This window comes from Mastigoproctus giganteus, chromosome 1, assembly GCF_048544385.1.
Source record: "Mastigoproctus giganteus isolate SK-2022 chromosome 1, ASM4854438v1, whole genome shotgun sequence".
Lineage (NCBI taxonomy): Eukaryota > Metazoa > Arthropoda > Arachnida > Uropygi > Thelyphonidae > Mastigoproctus > Mastigoproctus giganteus.
In genome coordinates, this window is record NC_143575.1 from 27,155,162 (window position 1) to 27,171,441 (window position 16,280).

General features: G+C 39.4%; 1 protein-coding gene across 1 annotated transcript in view; it reads left to right on the plus strand.

Annotated features, from left to right (window-relative positions):
• The window catches only part of IntS11 (integrator complex subunit 11), a 171,534-nt gene that overhangs the window by 128,101 nt on the left and 27,153 nt on the right, over positions 1–16,280 (plus strand). The window contains exon 16 of the mRNA XM_090379336.1: positions 1,422–1,570. Within this exon, the coding sequence (XP_090235462.1) occupies positions 1,422–1,570 (149 nt within the window). The remainder of the gene's footprint in view (positions 1–1,421; positions 1,571–16,280) is intronic.

Genomic DNA, 16,280 nt, shown 5'->3' on the forward strand with positions numbered 1-16,280 from the left:
TACAGTGGTTTCACTACTTGTCACTCGTTTGTAGAGGCCTGAGTTCGAGTTGCCTGTCACAGACTAGAGGAACTTATAAAGGCCTTTTCAGTTGGTGTTGTAGGTAGCTGATCTCAAGCAGAGAGAGCAGGGTTCCCCATGAGTTATTTTGGGTGTTTCAGCCTGCACAACATGTAAATTGGACCAGGAAAACACACCAGTACAGACATAATATACAATGGTGCAATACAGCCTAATGTGATATGCCTGAAAATCACAGTCTCTAGGAGAAATACAAAATTCCATATTTCTAAAAGACTGTAAAATATAAATCATTTGCTAATGTTCATAGTTAACTTAATTTTAACTATGAATTTAAACTGAGCTTAACTGAACTTAATTTTAATACTAATACTATGTGATATACTGTGGATAAATAAGTTTTATCACTAATACTATGTGGTAAACAACACACTCTGCCTGTGCCTTTGGTAGAGTGAGTTGTTTTATTTGGGAGACTGAATGTCATTACTGTTCCTAGTCAATATATTTCATATGTGTATTATTATTATCACATAACCCAACATAACTACTGTAAAAGCAAATGATATTGCACTATTTTAAGTTGTCATATTTCTGTTATGTCTGGTATCATCATTCACTCTCTCTTACATTTATGTTTTTAAATTGTATCATATGAAATTGTATTAAAAGTAAAAAAAAAAAATCATAAACAAACTATAGAAATATGCTGAAGAATACCTGCATACGAATAGTCAAATTCTAATCTATATAGTTGCTAATGCTTTCAAATAACTAAAAAAAAATGCTGTTTGCATTATACTGATAACAGAATTACCAATCTATATTCAAACCATTGTAATCAACTCAGCCTGCATGCCATAAGCAAGCACTTCACAACATACTGCAAGGTACTCTTCAAATGTCATATGTTTGTTTGTTATTTGGTTTTTAGGAGCATTAGCAACTAAGGCCATATTGCTCCGGGGATATGTGGTGGTCATTCCTTGACCTTTCCGCATCCTCCGTATTTGGTGGTCACGGGCTCGAACCCTGGTCTAATCAAGAAGTGTGTGCTACGCACTGCTGCTCCCGGCTACTGAGGCGCCTAAAAAAAAAAAAAAAAATTTCATATACGATGATTTTCAGTGTGTTAGCCAATTTATGCAAACAATTGGCACAGCATTGTACATAGAAATATTTGAATTTTATGATATTAATATCCAAGTGTTCTGTCATAAAGACAGTTACAATTTTAAAGACAACCTTTGTAATTTGAGTAATAAAAATAAGTAAGAAATTATTTATAGGTTTAAATAAATAAAGTAATATTATTTAAAAGTGAGTTATTTTGAGTATAAATGAGTCCTTTTGGCAGTTCTAATGTGAAATAATTTCATATGTAAATTATTTTGCTTCAGACTTTCTTGTTAGTGGAACCAGAGCAAGCAATGGCAGAAGTAGGTATTTCTCCTCATCAAATTAGGTTTACCTCAACAGTCAGAATAGAAGATCCTTCAGGTGGACCCTCTTCTAGAATTGCAGATGCCATTTACCAGAGGATGAAAAGGTGTGATAAACAAATCTTTATTTAAGATTTAAGATTTTTTTAAAGATTATTTAAGAGTTAAAGTAGCCACAGATTTTATATTAATAGTTAGAAGTGTTTAAATGAAAGAACAGTTGAGTTTTGGGAATGGTGTGGTGGGGATAGGTGTCTTATGTTATTCTGTTTGAACCAATAATATCATCTGACGATCCAAGGTGGTCCTCTAAAACTAGGACTGTCCAACTGGCAGCTCACTGAGAAGGATATTCACAAGCAGCCCCCAAGAGTATCCTTCCATTTCCCCAAAATGTGATGCCTTCTCTGAATAAAAAGGGCAGCAAATCTTGTAAAAAACACTTTATGAAGATTGCTTATGAAATATCGCATGTAATCTTTCAGCTGATTTCACATGATATTTAATGAGAAGCAAATTCACTAAATATGTTTCTAATTCTTATCTCTGCTTTATGGATCTAATTGCAAATCTCAGTATATTTACAGGAGCATCAGGGTCCAGAAATTTGCCTCCAATGCCACACTGCTCCAATTTGTGCATCAGTCTTCCATATGCAACAGTATCAAAACTCTTTCTAAGATCCAAATATATGATATAAAAATTATTCTTTGTATCCGGTTCCTTTGTGAGTACATCATAGTGTCCAATCAAATTGGTCAGACAAGACTTCCCATTAACAAACCCATGCTGTGTCCGAGCTATAACTGAAATTTTGTCTAGATGATCCTGCAATGCTTCTTTAACCAGTGCCTCCATTAATTTCCCTGGAACAGAAGTCAGAAGTTAAACTAACAGGTCTGTAATTACCTGTGTCTCCCTTTGATCTTCCTTTGTGGATTGGGGTCACATTTGCACATTTACAGTCCATGGATACCTTCCCTGAGTCCAAGGAAGCTTTCATAATTATGGCTAAGGGTTTGCTTACTTCTTTTTCTGCCTCCTGGATAGATTCCATCCACCCCAGGTGCCTTTTTTATGTTTATCTTCAACAACTTCTCCTCCAATTTACTCTCAGTTATTGCAAGATTATAATGCACCTCTGGCATTCCCCTCCCTGAAGAACTCTTCATGTGTTAATGTAGATGCAAAATATTCATTTAGTTTGTTAGCTATCTGAGCAGGATCATCAACAGTTGAACCGTCAATATGAAGTGGACCAATCTGATTCATCCCCTTCCTTCTAGAGTTTACATAAGTAAAGACCTCTCTGCTATTTTTCTTTGCATCCTTTGCCAAAGATTTCTCATAATCTGCTTTTGCCTGCCTAACCTCCTTTGTGACTTGGTTACAGACCAGCTTATATCTATCATAGGCTTCTGTGTCACCTGTTAATTTTCATGTATCCCATGCATTTTTCTTCTCTGCCACATCTCATTAGTTCTTCTGACATCCATTTAGGCCTAAAGCTTGAACAATATTTCTTAGTTGGTATAAAAAGCCTAGTACCTTTAAGATTATTTCTTTGAATGCCTTCTATTTTCAATTTGCTGTTGGTAACATTATCAGTTGATCCCCCGTATAGAATTTAAATACTGTCTCAGACCACCATAGTCACCATTATGAAAGCAAAAACCGTTCCATTTACACCTGATGGTAATTACCTGTTTGAGTAAATTCCACTTCAGCACACTGTGATCACTGCCACCTAGTGGTTCCTTTATCTGCAGGTTCTTAATGCATGGAGAATCACTACTGATAATCAGATCAAGAGTATTACTCCCTCTAGTTGCCTCCCGAACATGCTGATGTAGAAAACAATCATTGAATAAATTCACAAAAGCCTTGCTAGTGTGTGCGTGACCAACCCACAAATTACACTCAGTATCCGTGAAATTAAAATCCCCCATTATAAGACTGATTTACTGGCCCACTCTGTTTCCCTGTACAGTTTTTTTATTATACTCATCAGAGTCATTAGGCCTATAACACACTTCTACTCTCATTTTTGATTTCCCAGTACTTATGTCACACCAAACAGCCTCAATGTTGCATTATCCAACATCAATTGGATGCACTTCCTTAGATTTTATGTGTTTCTTTACTAACAGCATAGCTCCCTCCGCCCTTCCATCCCTGTCTATCCTTTCTGTACACATTGTACTCCTCGAATTCCAATTCTGTATTGCTTATGTCTGTGTGACACCACTTCTCTGATATCCCAACAGTATCTGCCTTTGATGTCTTGATTAGCACTTCAAGCTCATCAAATTTATTAACTATACTCCTACAATCGGTGTACATGCAAGTATACATGTGCTTGTTTCTACTCTTAGTTACCTCAACACAGCCCACGTATTTATTTGTTCCGCTATGACTCCCAGCAGTCCTGGAAATCCCCACTGCCTTGTTTTCCAGGCTGCTGCTCAATTGATTTCAATAGAAGCAGTGCAAGAATCACTTTCACCTCTGCCAGCGGCTACTGTTAATCCGTTAGTCCGTATATTCCCCCCAAGCTAGTGGATTTTCAACACACCTAACTCTGCCTCGATAGCATCAGCAAATATTCTTGCACCCTTCCTATTTAAGTGTATCCCATCCCTGTAGAAGCAGTCTCTCCTGCTAATGAGCACCAATCAGGCTGAGAAAAATTCTACCCCTTGGACCTAGCACAATCTCTCCAGGGCTGAATTGATCGACAAGGGTCTCATCATATACTCCCTCCTATCATGTCTGGGCAGAATTGCAGACACCTTCAAATTCAACCGTAAATCATGGCATTTTTTCAACATTGACCTGTACTTGTTAAGTAATTCCGCCGGTCTCCTACTCTTAATATCATTAGTGCCAACGTGTACAACAACATCACCCTTTGTGCCCTTAAAAGATATCTGCCCTACAATGTTATCAACCTTTGCCCCTGGCAGACATTATCATTAGCATTAGTAGAGGCATGTGATACAAGAAAGCAAGCTTATGCAGCATCAGCCAGGAAAAAAAACAAAAAAAAACTTCCAATTCACCCCTCTGTTCGTTCGAAATACCTATCCAGCTGAGCCTAATTTATTTAGGCTATCAACTTCAACAACAAGGGATGGAAGTCTGTTCCACCAACCAACTACCCGCAGGCAAAGGCAATTTTCCGGACATCTATCCTACATCTGTCTTTCCTCAATTTGAATTTATGCCCTCTCAGGTGATTATTCTGAGCAAGAGGAAGAATCCCATCAGCACTGAGCATTCTCAAACCATTCAAGGCTTTATACACCTCTATCAGATCACCTCACCGGTGCCTAGTCTCCAGACACTGTAATTTGCAAAACTTAGCCTTTCTTTGTAAGAGTACCCCTTTGTTCCATTCACTAATCTTGTTGCCCTTCTCTGTACTCATTCCAGCATCTCTACATCCTTCTTGAAATGAGGGCTCCAGACCTGTATACAGTACTCTAGGTGTGGTCTCACCATTGCCTTATGCAATGGAATAATCACCTCCTTATCCCTGCTAGAAAAATTCCTATATATCATCGACAATACACCATGAGCTACTCTTGCAGCCCGTCTGCACTGCTCAGAGAACTTCATATCTGCCTGCACAACCACCCCCAAGTCCCTTTCATTCTCTACCACTATCAGTGTAGTACCACAGAGTTGATACGTTGCTCTGGGGTTGCTGTTTCCCCTATGTAGTACTTTACATTTGTCAATGTTAAACTTCATATGCCACCTCTCAGCCCATCTGCTCAATCTTTCCAGATCCTGTTGCAGCAGCATAGCGTCAGTAGTGTCCTTAACAACAATGCCAACCTTTGTATCGTCTGCAAACTTGGACATATATACCATCATCAATATCATTTATAAATACAGCAAACAATAATGGACCCAAGACTGAACCTTGAGGGACACCACTAATAACATTAGTCCATGATGAGCAGTGTCCATTGATTACCACTCTCTGTCTTCTTCCCCTCAACCATCCCTATATCCATAGCAGCAATTTGCCTCCAATGCCACGCTGCTCCAATTTGTGCAGTAGTCTTCCATGTGCAACAGTATCAAAAGCCTTTCTAAGATCCAAATATATAATATCAAAGTTATTCCCTGCATCCAGTTCTTTTGTGACTGCATCATAGTATCCAATCAAATTGGTCAGGCAAGACTTTCCCTTAACAAAACCATGCTGTGTCTGAGCTATAACTGAAGTCTTGTCTAGATGATCCTGCAGTGCTTCTTTCACCAGTGCCTCCATTAATTTTCCTGGAACAGAAGTTAAGCTCACAGGTCTATAATTACTTGTGTCAACCTTTGATCCTCCTTTGTGAATTGGGGTCATATTTGCACATCTCCAGTCTATGGATACATCCCTTGAGTCCAAGGAAGCTCTCATAATTATGGCTAAGGGTTTGCTTACTTCCTTTGCTTACTCTCCTTTAATATAACTGGATAGATCCCATCCACCACAGGTGCCTTTCTTGTGTTTAACTTCAACAATTTCTCCTCCACTTTACTCTCAATTATTACAAGATTATCTAGCTTATTGCCAGAGTTGAATACACCTCTGGCATTGCAATCGCTCAATAACTTCTCATGTGTGAATGTCGATGCAAAATATTGATTTAGTTTGTTAGCTACCTGAGCAGGATCATGAACAGTTGCACCATCGATATCAAGTGGACCAATCTGATTCATCCCCTTCCTTCTAGAGTTTACATAAGTAAAGAACTCTTTTCTGTTTTCCTTTGCATCCTTTGCCAAAGATTTCTCGTAATTTGCCTTCGCCTGCCTAACCTCCTTTGAAACTTGGTTAGAGATCAACTTATATGTATCATAGGCTTCTGTGTCAAGTGTTAATTTATATGTATCCCAAGCATTTTTCTTCTCTGCCATATGTCTCATTAGTTCATCTGACATCCATTTAGGCCTAAACCGTGAACAATATTTCTTAGTTGGTATGTAAAGCCTAGTAGCTTCCAAGATAAGTTCTCTGAATGCTTCCCATTTTGAGTTTGCTGTTGGTAACATCATCAGTTTGTCCCAGTGTATAGAATTTAAATACTGTCTCAGACCATCATAGTCGCCTTTACGAAAGCAATAACCCTTCGCTTTACCCCTGATGGTAGTTACGTCTTTGAGCAAATCCCACTTCAGCACACTGTGATCACTGCCACCTAGTGGTTCCTCTATCTGCAGATTCTTAATGCATGAAGAATCACTACTGATAATCAAATAAAGAGTGTTACTCCCTCTAGTTGCCTCCCGAACATGCTGATGTAGAAAACAGTCGTCCAATAAATCCACAAAAGCCTTGGTAGTGTGTGAGTGACCAACCCACAAATTCCAGTCAATATCTGGGAAATTAAAATCCCCCATTATAAGACTCTCTGATTTACTGGCCCACTCTATTTCCCTGTACAGTTTCTTATTATACTCATCAGAGTCATTAGGCCTATAGCACACTCTTACTCTCAATTTTGATCTCCCAATGCTTATGTCACACCAAACTGACTTGACACTGCACTGTCCAGCGATGTTGACTGGCTTTACTTCCTTGAATTTTATGTGTTTCTTAACTAATAGCATAACCTCTGCTCACTTCCTATCCTGTCTATCCTTTCTGTACACATTGTATTCCCCAAATTCCAGTTCTGCATTCCTTATATCTGTGTGACACCACGTCTCTGATATCCCAATGGTATCCTCCTTTGATGCTTTGAGCAATACATCAAATTCATCAAATTTATTTACTAAACTCCTAGCATTGGTGTACACGCAATTATACATGCACATGTTCTTTTTCTTAGCTACCCTAACACAATCCATGTGTTTACTTGTACCACAATGACTCCCAGCAGTCTCTGAAATATCCTGCGTCTTGTTTTCCAGGCTTCTGCTCATTCCAATAGAAGCAGTGCAAGAATCACTTTCACCTCTGCCAGTGGCTACTGTTAATATATTAGTCCTTGTATCCCCCCAAGCTAGCAGTTTTCCGACCCACCTAACACTGCTTCGATAGCATCAGCGAATATTCTCGCACCCTTTCTATTCAAGTGTATTCCATCCCTGTAGAAGCAGTCCCTTCTGTTAACAAGTACAGACCAGGCTGAAAAAAATTCTACCCCTTGAGCCTTGCACAATCTTTCCAGGGCCGAATTGATCGACAAGGCTCTCATCATATACTCCCTCCTATCGTGTCTGGTCAGAATTGCAGACACTTTCAAAATCAACCGTAATTCACAGCTTTTTTTCAACAGTGACCCGTACTTGTTAAGTAATTCTGCCAGTCTCCTACTCTTAATATCATTAGTTCCAACGTGTATAACTGTATCACATTTTGTGCCCTTAGAAGATGATATCTGCTCTACAATGTCATCAACCTTTGCTCCTGGCAGACATACCCTGGTCCTGTTTCACCTATCCTTTTTACAAAGCATGTTCCCCGTTTCTCTGACAATAGAGTCACCAACAACTACTGTTGTTGGTGACAACAACAACATACCCTGGTCCTGTTCCACCTATCCTTTGGCGCCTCCGTAGCCAGGTGGGTAGGAGCAGCAGTGCGTAGCACACGCTTCTTGATTAGACCAGGGATCGAGCCCGTGACCACCAATTATGGTTGTTGTTGTTATTTGGTTTTTAGGAGCATTGGCAACTAAGGCCATATTGCTCCTGGATATGCAGCGATCATTCCCTGACCACTGCATATCCAGGAGCAATATGGCTCAACATATCCTGGCTGCATATCCAGGAGCAATATGGCTCATGGGCTGGAACCCCAGTCTAATCAAGAAGTATGTGCTACGCACTGCTGCTCCTGCCCATCTGGCTACGGAGGCGCCTACCAAATATGGAGGATGCGGAAAGGTCAGGGAATACAGATCCCCAGAGCAATATGACCTTAGTTGCTAATGCTCCTAAAAACCAAATAACAAACAACACCACCTATCCTTTTTGCACAATATGTTCCCTGTTTCCCTGAGACGATAGAATCACCGATAACAACTAGTTCCTTTGGGACTAGCGCATTCTGCCTTGGGGGTTGCTGCTGTGTTGCGTGGTGTTCAATTGCAAGCTCTGGCATTGATGAGGACAGCTGAGAACTTGATGGGCCCTCAATTTAAATCTTTTGAGGGCATTCACCATGTCCTTCAAGCTCTCATATAGGCCCATAACAACGCTGAGTTGGCGCCTGATTTCCTTAGCCTAGTGGTCAGGAGCAGGAGTGCAGTAGTACATGCTCTTTGAGTAGACCAGGGTTCAAGCCCCTGACTGCTAAATACAGTCGATCTGCCAACCTGCACTGGACCAGCATGGCAGATTATGGTCCATTTTCCTTAGCATGAATTGTTGAGGAGGCTTCCATCCTGCAGTGGGTTGATAATGGCTGCAGTTTACTTTCCTTACATTGCACACATGCAAAGACATTCCCCTTGGCAATATCATGTCTGTGGGTTCATTGCTGTAGAGGTTCTCCCATTATGGATTGAAGAGATACTGCCAAGTAGGATGATGAGTAAGACTTCATATTTTAATGGCATAGTTTAATAGCAGCATTTGCCTCCAGAGAAATAGTGAAGGCTCATGGCATCGGCCTCTGCATATAAGCTTTGTACACATGATGTTCTGTATGCCACTAAGGAAATTTGTAAGACACTGTGATGTATGGAATCAAGCCATTTGATGAAGCTTGATCTACACAAGCTATACACGGGCTCCATAGTCTAGTCTTGATCTGATTAAAGCACAGTATAGGGGAAGTAGTGTAAACCAATCAGCTCCCCACATCATTGCAGAAAGAACTCTGAGAATATTTAGTTTTTTTAGACAGGTTGTTTGGAGGAATTTGATATGTTCCACAAAGTTAAGTTTTTTTTATCAAGAATCAGACCAAGGAAACGTATAGTTTTTGCTAGAGGTATCAGCTGGTTTTCTGGTCTTATTTCTGTATCTGGGTGCATTTTTCGCTTTCTACAGAAATGTATGACCATTGTTTTTTGTTGTGATATTTTGTATCCATTGTTTTTTGTCCACAGTTGTATTTTTTTAACTGCGCTTTGTAATTGCCCTTCAATCATGTTCATGTTTTGTGAATGGCATGAAATGGTAATGTCATCTGCTGAAAGGAATGTTTCAACTGTTAGTAGGTCTTTTATAATAGAATTTATTTTGATTGCAAACAAAGTTGAACCCCGAGGAACTCCTTCCTGAGTATATGTTTGTGACAGATTGTTTTGGAATTTTGCTTGGAAGGTTCTGAGCTTCAGAAAATTTTGTATTAAAATTGTTAGGTGTCCTCGAAAACCAATGATGTCGATGTCATTCAGAATGCCATATCTCCAGGTAGTGTCTAAGGCCTTTTCTGTGTCGAGACTGATCATAATTAGATGCTCATTCCTTAGAAAAGCATTGTGAATGTTTGCCTCTGCTTTTATCATGGGGTCCGGATATCATGCAATACATAAGGGCGGTTCTAAGAGTGAAGTGGGAAATTACCAGCCAGTTAGTCTAACTTAAGTAGTAGGGAGAATCATGGAGACAATGATCAAGTTGGAATTCAGGATCATTTAGATAGAAATGGAATTCTGAAGGATACACAGCATGTTTAACTAATCTTGTTAGCAATTTTGACAGGACCACTCAAGAGTTGGAATTTGGGAATAATTTCAACATTGTTTATTTGGATTTCATCAAAGCATTTGACTCAGTCCCACATGAGTGGTTACTTTATAAGCTGGAATAGGTTGGAGTCACAGGAAAAATCCTTAGATGGATAGCTGGATGACTTCAGGGCAGGAGGCAGTGGGTTGTGATAAATGGTTATTCCTCAGATTGGGTTGATGTAAAAAGTGGGGTTCCCTAAGGATCAGTATTAGGACCACTGTTGTTTTTGATTTTCATAAATGACATCGATGAAAGGATAGCGGGTGTGATGTCTAAATTTGCAAATGATGTAAAGATTGGTAGAGTAGTTAATGATTGCCGCCAAGCAGAGCATTCTTCAGAATGACCTAGATAGACTTCAGGGATGGTCAAAAACATGGCAGCTATGCTTTAATCCAGCAAAGTGTAAGGTATATCACCTGGGGAACAGTAACCCCAAAATAACTTATACACTTGGAGGAGTTGAACTAAAGCCGGTAGTGGAGGAAAGTGACTTGGGTGTTACGATATGGTCAGACTTAAGTTCTCTGAGCATTGTAGACAGGTTGCAAGGAAGGCCCATGGTGTCCTATTGATGGTGTATTGAACAATTGCTAGTAGAGATAAGGACGTCATAATTCCATTGTAAGGCTATTGTTAGACCACACTTGGAATACTGTGTTCAGGTGTGAGACTGCACCTAAAGAAAGACATTGTTCTTCTTGAAGGAGTCCAGAGACGGGTAACTTGCCTGGTGAGAATGGCAAAAGGGCGTCCACATGAGGAAAGACTTCAAATATGTGGGTTACAAAGCTTGGAAACTTAGGGCACCTTAGAGGAGACTTGATTGAGGTCTTTAAGACTCTGAGAGGCTATAAGCAAAATGAATGAGGACAAAATTTTCACTGTTATAAATGATTCTAGAACTAGGAGCCATAATTTCAAGTTACAGGGGGAGATGGGGATTTAGATTGGATTGCAGGAAGTTTTATTTTAGCCAGTGTGTTATAAATTACTGGAATAAGTTACCTACATGGGTGGTACAGGCTGACAGTTTGGGGAAATTTAAAGGTCAACTGGATTACCTACGGGAGGAGGGAAATGCTTAGGTTGTCCATTTCCTTTTTTCTTATTTATTAATTATTATTATTATTATTTTATTCTTTTTATTTTATTTATTTATTTTTTTATTATTATTATTATTTTTTTTTTTGGCTGGTGCAGCGTAAGCCATAGGGTTCCTTGCACCATGTGGCTAATACTAATACTATTTTTACGAAAGCCATATTGATTTATGTTTAGTACATTATATGTTTCCAAGAACCAGGTTAATCGGTTCACCATTTTCTCTAGAATTTTCCGAAGGCAACTTGTTAGAGCTATTGGTCGATAATTTGTGGGGATTGTACAATCTTTGCCAGGTTTAGGAAAGGCAATTACGAGGGAGTGACGCCAGGAGTTTGGATAGTAGTTTTCCATAAAAATTCTATTGTATAGTGTAAGTAATGCCTTTAGAGATTTTGACTAAGTTGTTGGATCATTTCATAGTGAACGCCATCGAGTCCTGCTGCACTCTTCCTAGACTTAGCCAGAGCTTTTTGCAATTCTTCTATGTTGAAAGGCTGGTTGTATGGGAGTTGTTGGCTGGTATTCAAGTTTAGTTTGTATTTTTCAGCTATAGTTTTCGTTTTCTGAAAGGATGGGATATATGCTGACACTGCTGATATACAGTCAGTCCTCGTATAACATGTGTTTACACTACATGAATTCGATCATACATGATTTATAAACAGGGGAACGATATTGTATATAACACGAATCAAATTCGCTTATGCACAATTCGCCTTTGTGTTTACAGAAACGGCAGTTGAACGCGGAATCATCCCAACTGAACGCAACATGATAGGAATGGGGAGAAGATTCTGAAAATGTACAGTATTTGTTTTTATATCAGTGAAGGGGAAACACATTTCACCATAATAACGTAAAAACCCACACAATTCCAGTTATCGGTATTATAGCAAATGCAATTAGATCAACTTTACTACCAGTTTATAACAGATTCCACTAGCAGAAATGCAACTGGAAATTGTTTTTATTGTTTTATGGTAGTAACCCCCAGAAATGTGAGCTAGTGAGGTGTTAATAGTGTGTCTCTGCCTTTACAGTGTTATTTATTCAGTTGCTACATGCGCGCAGCTTTGTTTATGTGTATCAAGCATGCCTCCTCATTTTGTAATTGTGCTTTATTCCCTAAGAATGAGTAAAATTCTTAAAAGGTGTGAAGAGGAAGCGTCCTAGTGAAGACCCTATAGATTCAGAGAGAAAAAGAAAAGCAATATCGATACACAGAGATGGACTGGGTCAAAAATTCTTACCCGGGAAAATCTGTAGCGGCCTCATACTAGCGTATATAACCAAAATCACACTGGCCTCCGGCCCAACGGGGATTCCCCGGTAAGGCTTATGGGTAAGGAGTGCACCGATCTTAAATTACAATTTGGTGCACTGATGGAACAATTTGAGTCACTGAAAAAATAGGTGCTTGCCCTCGAGAATAATACATCTGGGAGCTCGTCAGGGACTCAAGACTCCAGCAATCTACCAAGTGATGCACTCTCAATTTGGGCCTCAAAATAGAAAAACCAAGTGCAAACTACTCTGGTTCAAAAGGACTTTGTTTTATTAGGAGGCTCTATTGTCAGGGAAATGGGGAATATTTTTTGTAATAAGGATAGGTGGAGTAGAACCAGGGTATGTCTGCCGGGAACAACTATTAATGATGTCACCAACAGATTGTCAGAGTTTAAGGGGGATAAAGAGAATATTATTATTCATGTGGGGACTAATGACATTAAACGTACACGATCTGACGATTTGTTGGAAAAATACAGGACCATGCTGAGGAAATGAGCTAGGCCACAATGTCTGTGTCTGCAATTCTGCCCAGATACGATAGGAGGGATTATATGTTAAAAGCCTTGTGGATTAACTCAAGACTTGAAGGACTCTGCAAGGCTTTTGGGGGGGAAATTTCTATCAGCTTGGCTCACACTTGTAGGTAGAGGAATTTGTTTTGTAGAGACGGGATGCACTTAAACAAAGGTGGTGCAAAAGTTTTTGCCAGTATTATTGAGGATACCTTAAAGGTTCAGGGAAACTGTCAGTTAGGGGGGGATGTGGGTAATACTGACACGCATTTATCTAATAATATTGGTCAAAGTAACTCTTGCACATACCTCAAGAGTTCTTATCTGTTTTCCCAATTGGACATATTATCTAGATGTTCTGGGGGCAGAAATGTTTCAAGTGAGCGGGTAGCTAATGCCAGGGAAGAAGCCTAAAAAACTTCAAGAGTTGTGTTAATGTTGTTAAATATACAAGAACACTAAGTCTTAATTGTTTATAGCACGGACATAATAGAGCTTACGGAAATGTGGTGCCACCCAGAAATAGGGTATGATGAGTTTCAGTATGGCTTGTATAATGTATTTAGGAAGGATAGGTAGGTAGAAGGGGTGGTGGGGTAATGCTTCTTATCAGAAGCAGCCTGTGTGCAACGATAGCTTTCCCGGATTCACATGCTAGTATAGAATCTGTATGGTGTGAGAGTTGGAAACAAAAGTATACTGAGAGTAGGAGTAATCTACAGACTAGGTGATTGTGAAGATTATGACGAAAGCCTCTACATGCAAATGGAATGGGCGAGTAAGCGTCAATGTCTTATTATGGGTGATTTCAATTTGCCTCTAATTGATTGGAGAAAATGGGAAGGAAACTCAACATGGGAAACAAAATTTTTAAATCAACTAGATGACTTATTTGTATGACATGTCAGGGAAAGTAGTAAAGAAAAGAATATCGTTGACTTCATCATCACCCACGAATCAGATGACATAACAGGGCGGACAGTAGAGGAACCAGTAGCAGGAAGTGATCACGGAGTTCTACGGTGGATGATGAAGAGAGAGGTAGCAGTAGTAAAAGGCAAAGGAATGGGTTATAATTTCAGAAAAGGAAATTACGATGCCTTAAGGCGCTACGTGGCCTCTATTAACTGGGTAGATATCGCACAGAGAATGAATACAATTGAACTGTTTTACGCTTTTAAAACATTAATCACAGACACCTTGAATGCGTATTTACCATTAAAAAAATACTCCACAAGGAGAGTTCCAAGTTGGATGAATAGTGAAGTTGCCACATTACTTGAACAGAAAAAGGTGGCATGGAAAAGTTACAGAGCAATAAAAAGTACTGAAGCCTATAACAGCTACAAGGTGATCTGTAATAGAGCCACTGAAAAGGTTTGACAGGCAAAGGCAGTTTATGAGAAATTGCTAGCAAACAGAGCAAAGGGGGGGGGGGGATAAGGAATTCTTCACATATATAAATGCTAAGAAGAGCAGGACAATCCAGATCGGACCTTTATGTAAGGAAAGGGGATAGTATTAAATACACCAGCTGCTGTTGCAGATGAACTCAACAGTTATTTTGCATCGATATTTACAGAAGAAAACCTTTTGTGTCAATGGGAAATTGTGGGAGTGAAGTTGAAAAATATGTAATTAATGATATTGAAATTTTGCAAGATTATTTAATGAAAAAACGTTCAAGCCTACAGGCCAATAAGGCTCCTGAAGTTGGTAGAATATACCATATAATCTTAAGGGAGGCGGCAAGTGAGTGCATTGAACCATTGAGGTTAATTATGCGAGCATCACTAGACTCTGGGGAGATTCCGTTGGATTGGAAAAGTGCCAATGTATCTCCCATACACAAGGGTGGTTCTAAGAGTGAAGTGGGAAATTATCGACCTGTCAGTCTGACTTCAGTGGTAGGGAAAATCATGGAGGCAATGATCAAGGGTGGAATTCAGGATCATTTGGATAGAATTGAAATTCTCAAGGATACTCAGCATGGTTTTGTAAAGGGAAAATCATGTTTAACAAATCTGGTTCGCTATTTTAAAAGAGTCACTTATGAGCTGGATTTAGGGAATAATTTCAACATTGTTTATTTAGATTTCAGCAATGCTTTTGACTCAGTCCCACATGAGCGGTTGCTTTATAAGCTGGAACAGGTTGGAATCACTGGGAAAATCCTTAGATGGATATCAGGATGGCTTTAGGGCAGAAGGCAGAGGGTTGTGATAAATGGCTATTCCTCAGAGTGGGTTGATGTAAGAAGTGGGGGTTCCCCAAGGATCAGTATTAGGACCACTGTTGTTTTTAATTTTCATAAACAACATTGATGAAGGGATAGAGGCTGTGGTGTCTAAATTTTCAGATGATGTTAAAATTGGTAGAGTAGTTAATGATCAGTGTCAAGTTGAGCTTCTTCAGGAATGGTCAGAAAAATGGCAGCTATGCTTTAATCCAACAAAGTCTAAAGTATTACACCTGGGAAACAGTAATCCCAAAATAACTTATTCACTTGGTGGAGTTCAACTAAACCCAGTACTGGAGGAAAGGGACTTGGGTGTTATGATATGGTCAGACATGAAATACTCTGAGCATTTTAAGCAGGTTGCAAGGAAGGCCCATGGTGTCCTATCAATGATCTATTGAACTTTTGCAAGTAGACATAGGGACGTGATAATCCCATTATATAAGGCTTTTGTTAGACCACACTTGGAATACTGTGTTCAAGTAGGAGACCGCACCTAAAGAAAGACATCGAGCTTCTTGAAAGGGTGCAAAGACGGGTAACTGGCCTGGTGAGATCGGCAAAACAGCCACCTTATGAAGAAAGACTTTGAATATGCGGGTTGCAGAGTTTGGAAACCAGACACCTTTGAGGAGATTCGATTGAGGTGTTTGTCTCTGAGAGGCATCAGTAAAATGAATGAGGACAAAATTTTCAAGATTATAAATGATGCTAGAACTAGGGTACATAAATTCAAGTTACGGGGGGGGGGGAGATGTTTAGATAGATTGGACTGCAGGAAGTTTTATTTTAGCCAGCAAGTTAGTTATAAATTACTGGAATAAGTTGCCTACGTGGGTGGTAGAGGCTGACAGTTTGGGGAAATTCAAAGGTCATCTGGATAGTACCTTCGGGTGAGGGAAACGCATAGGATGATAGGTTTAATTTCCTTTTCTTTTATTAATTATTAGTTTTTTTTGTTTTTTTTTTTGTTTT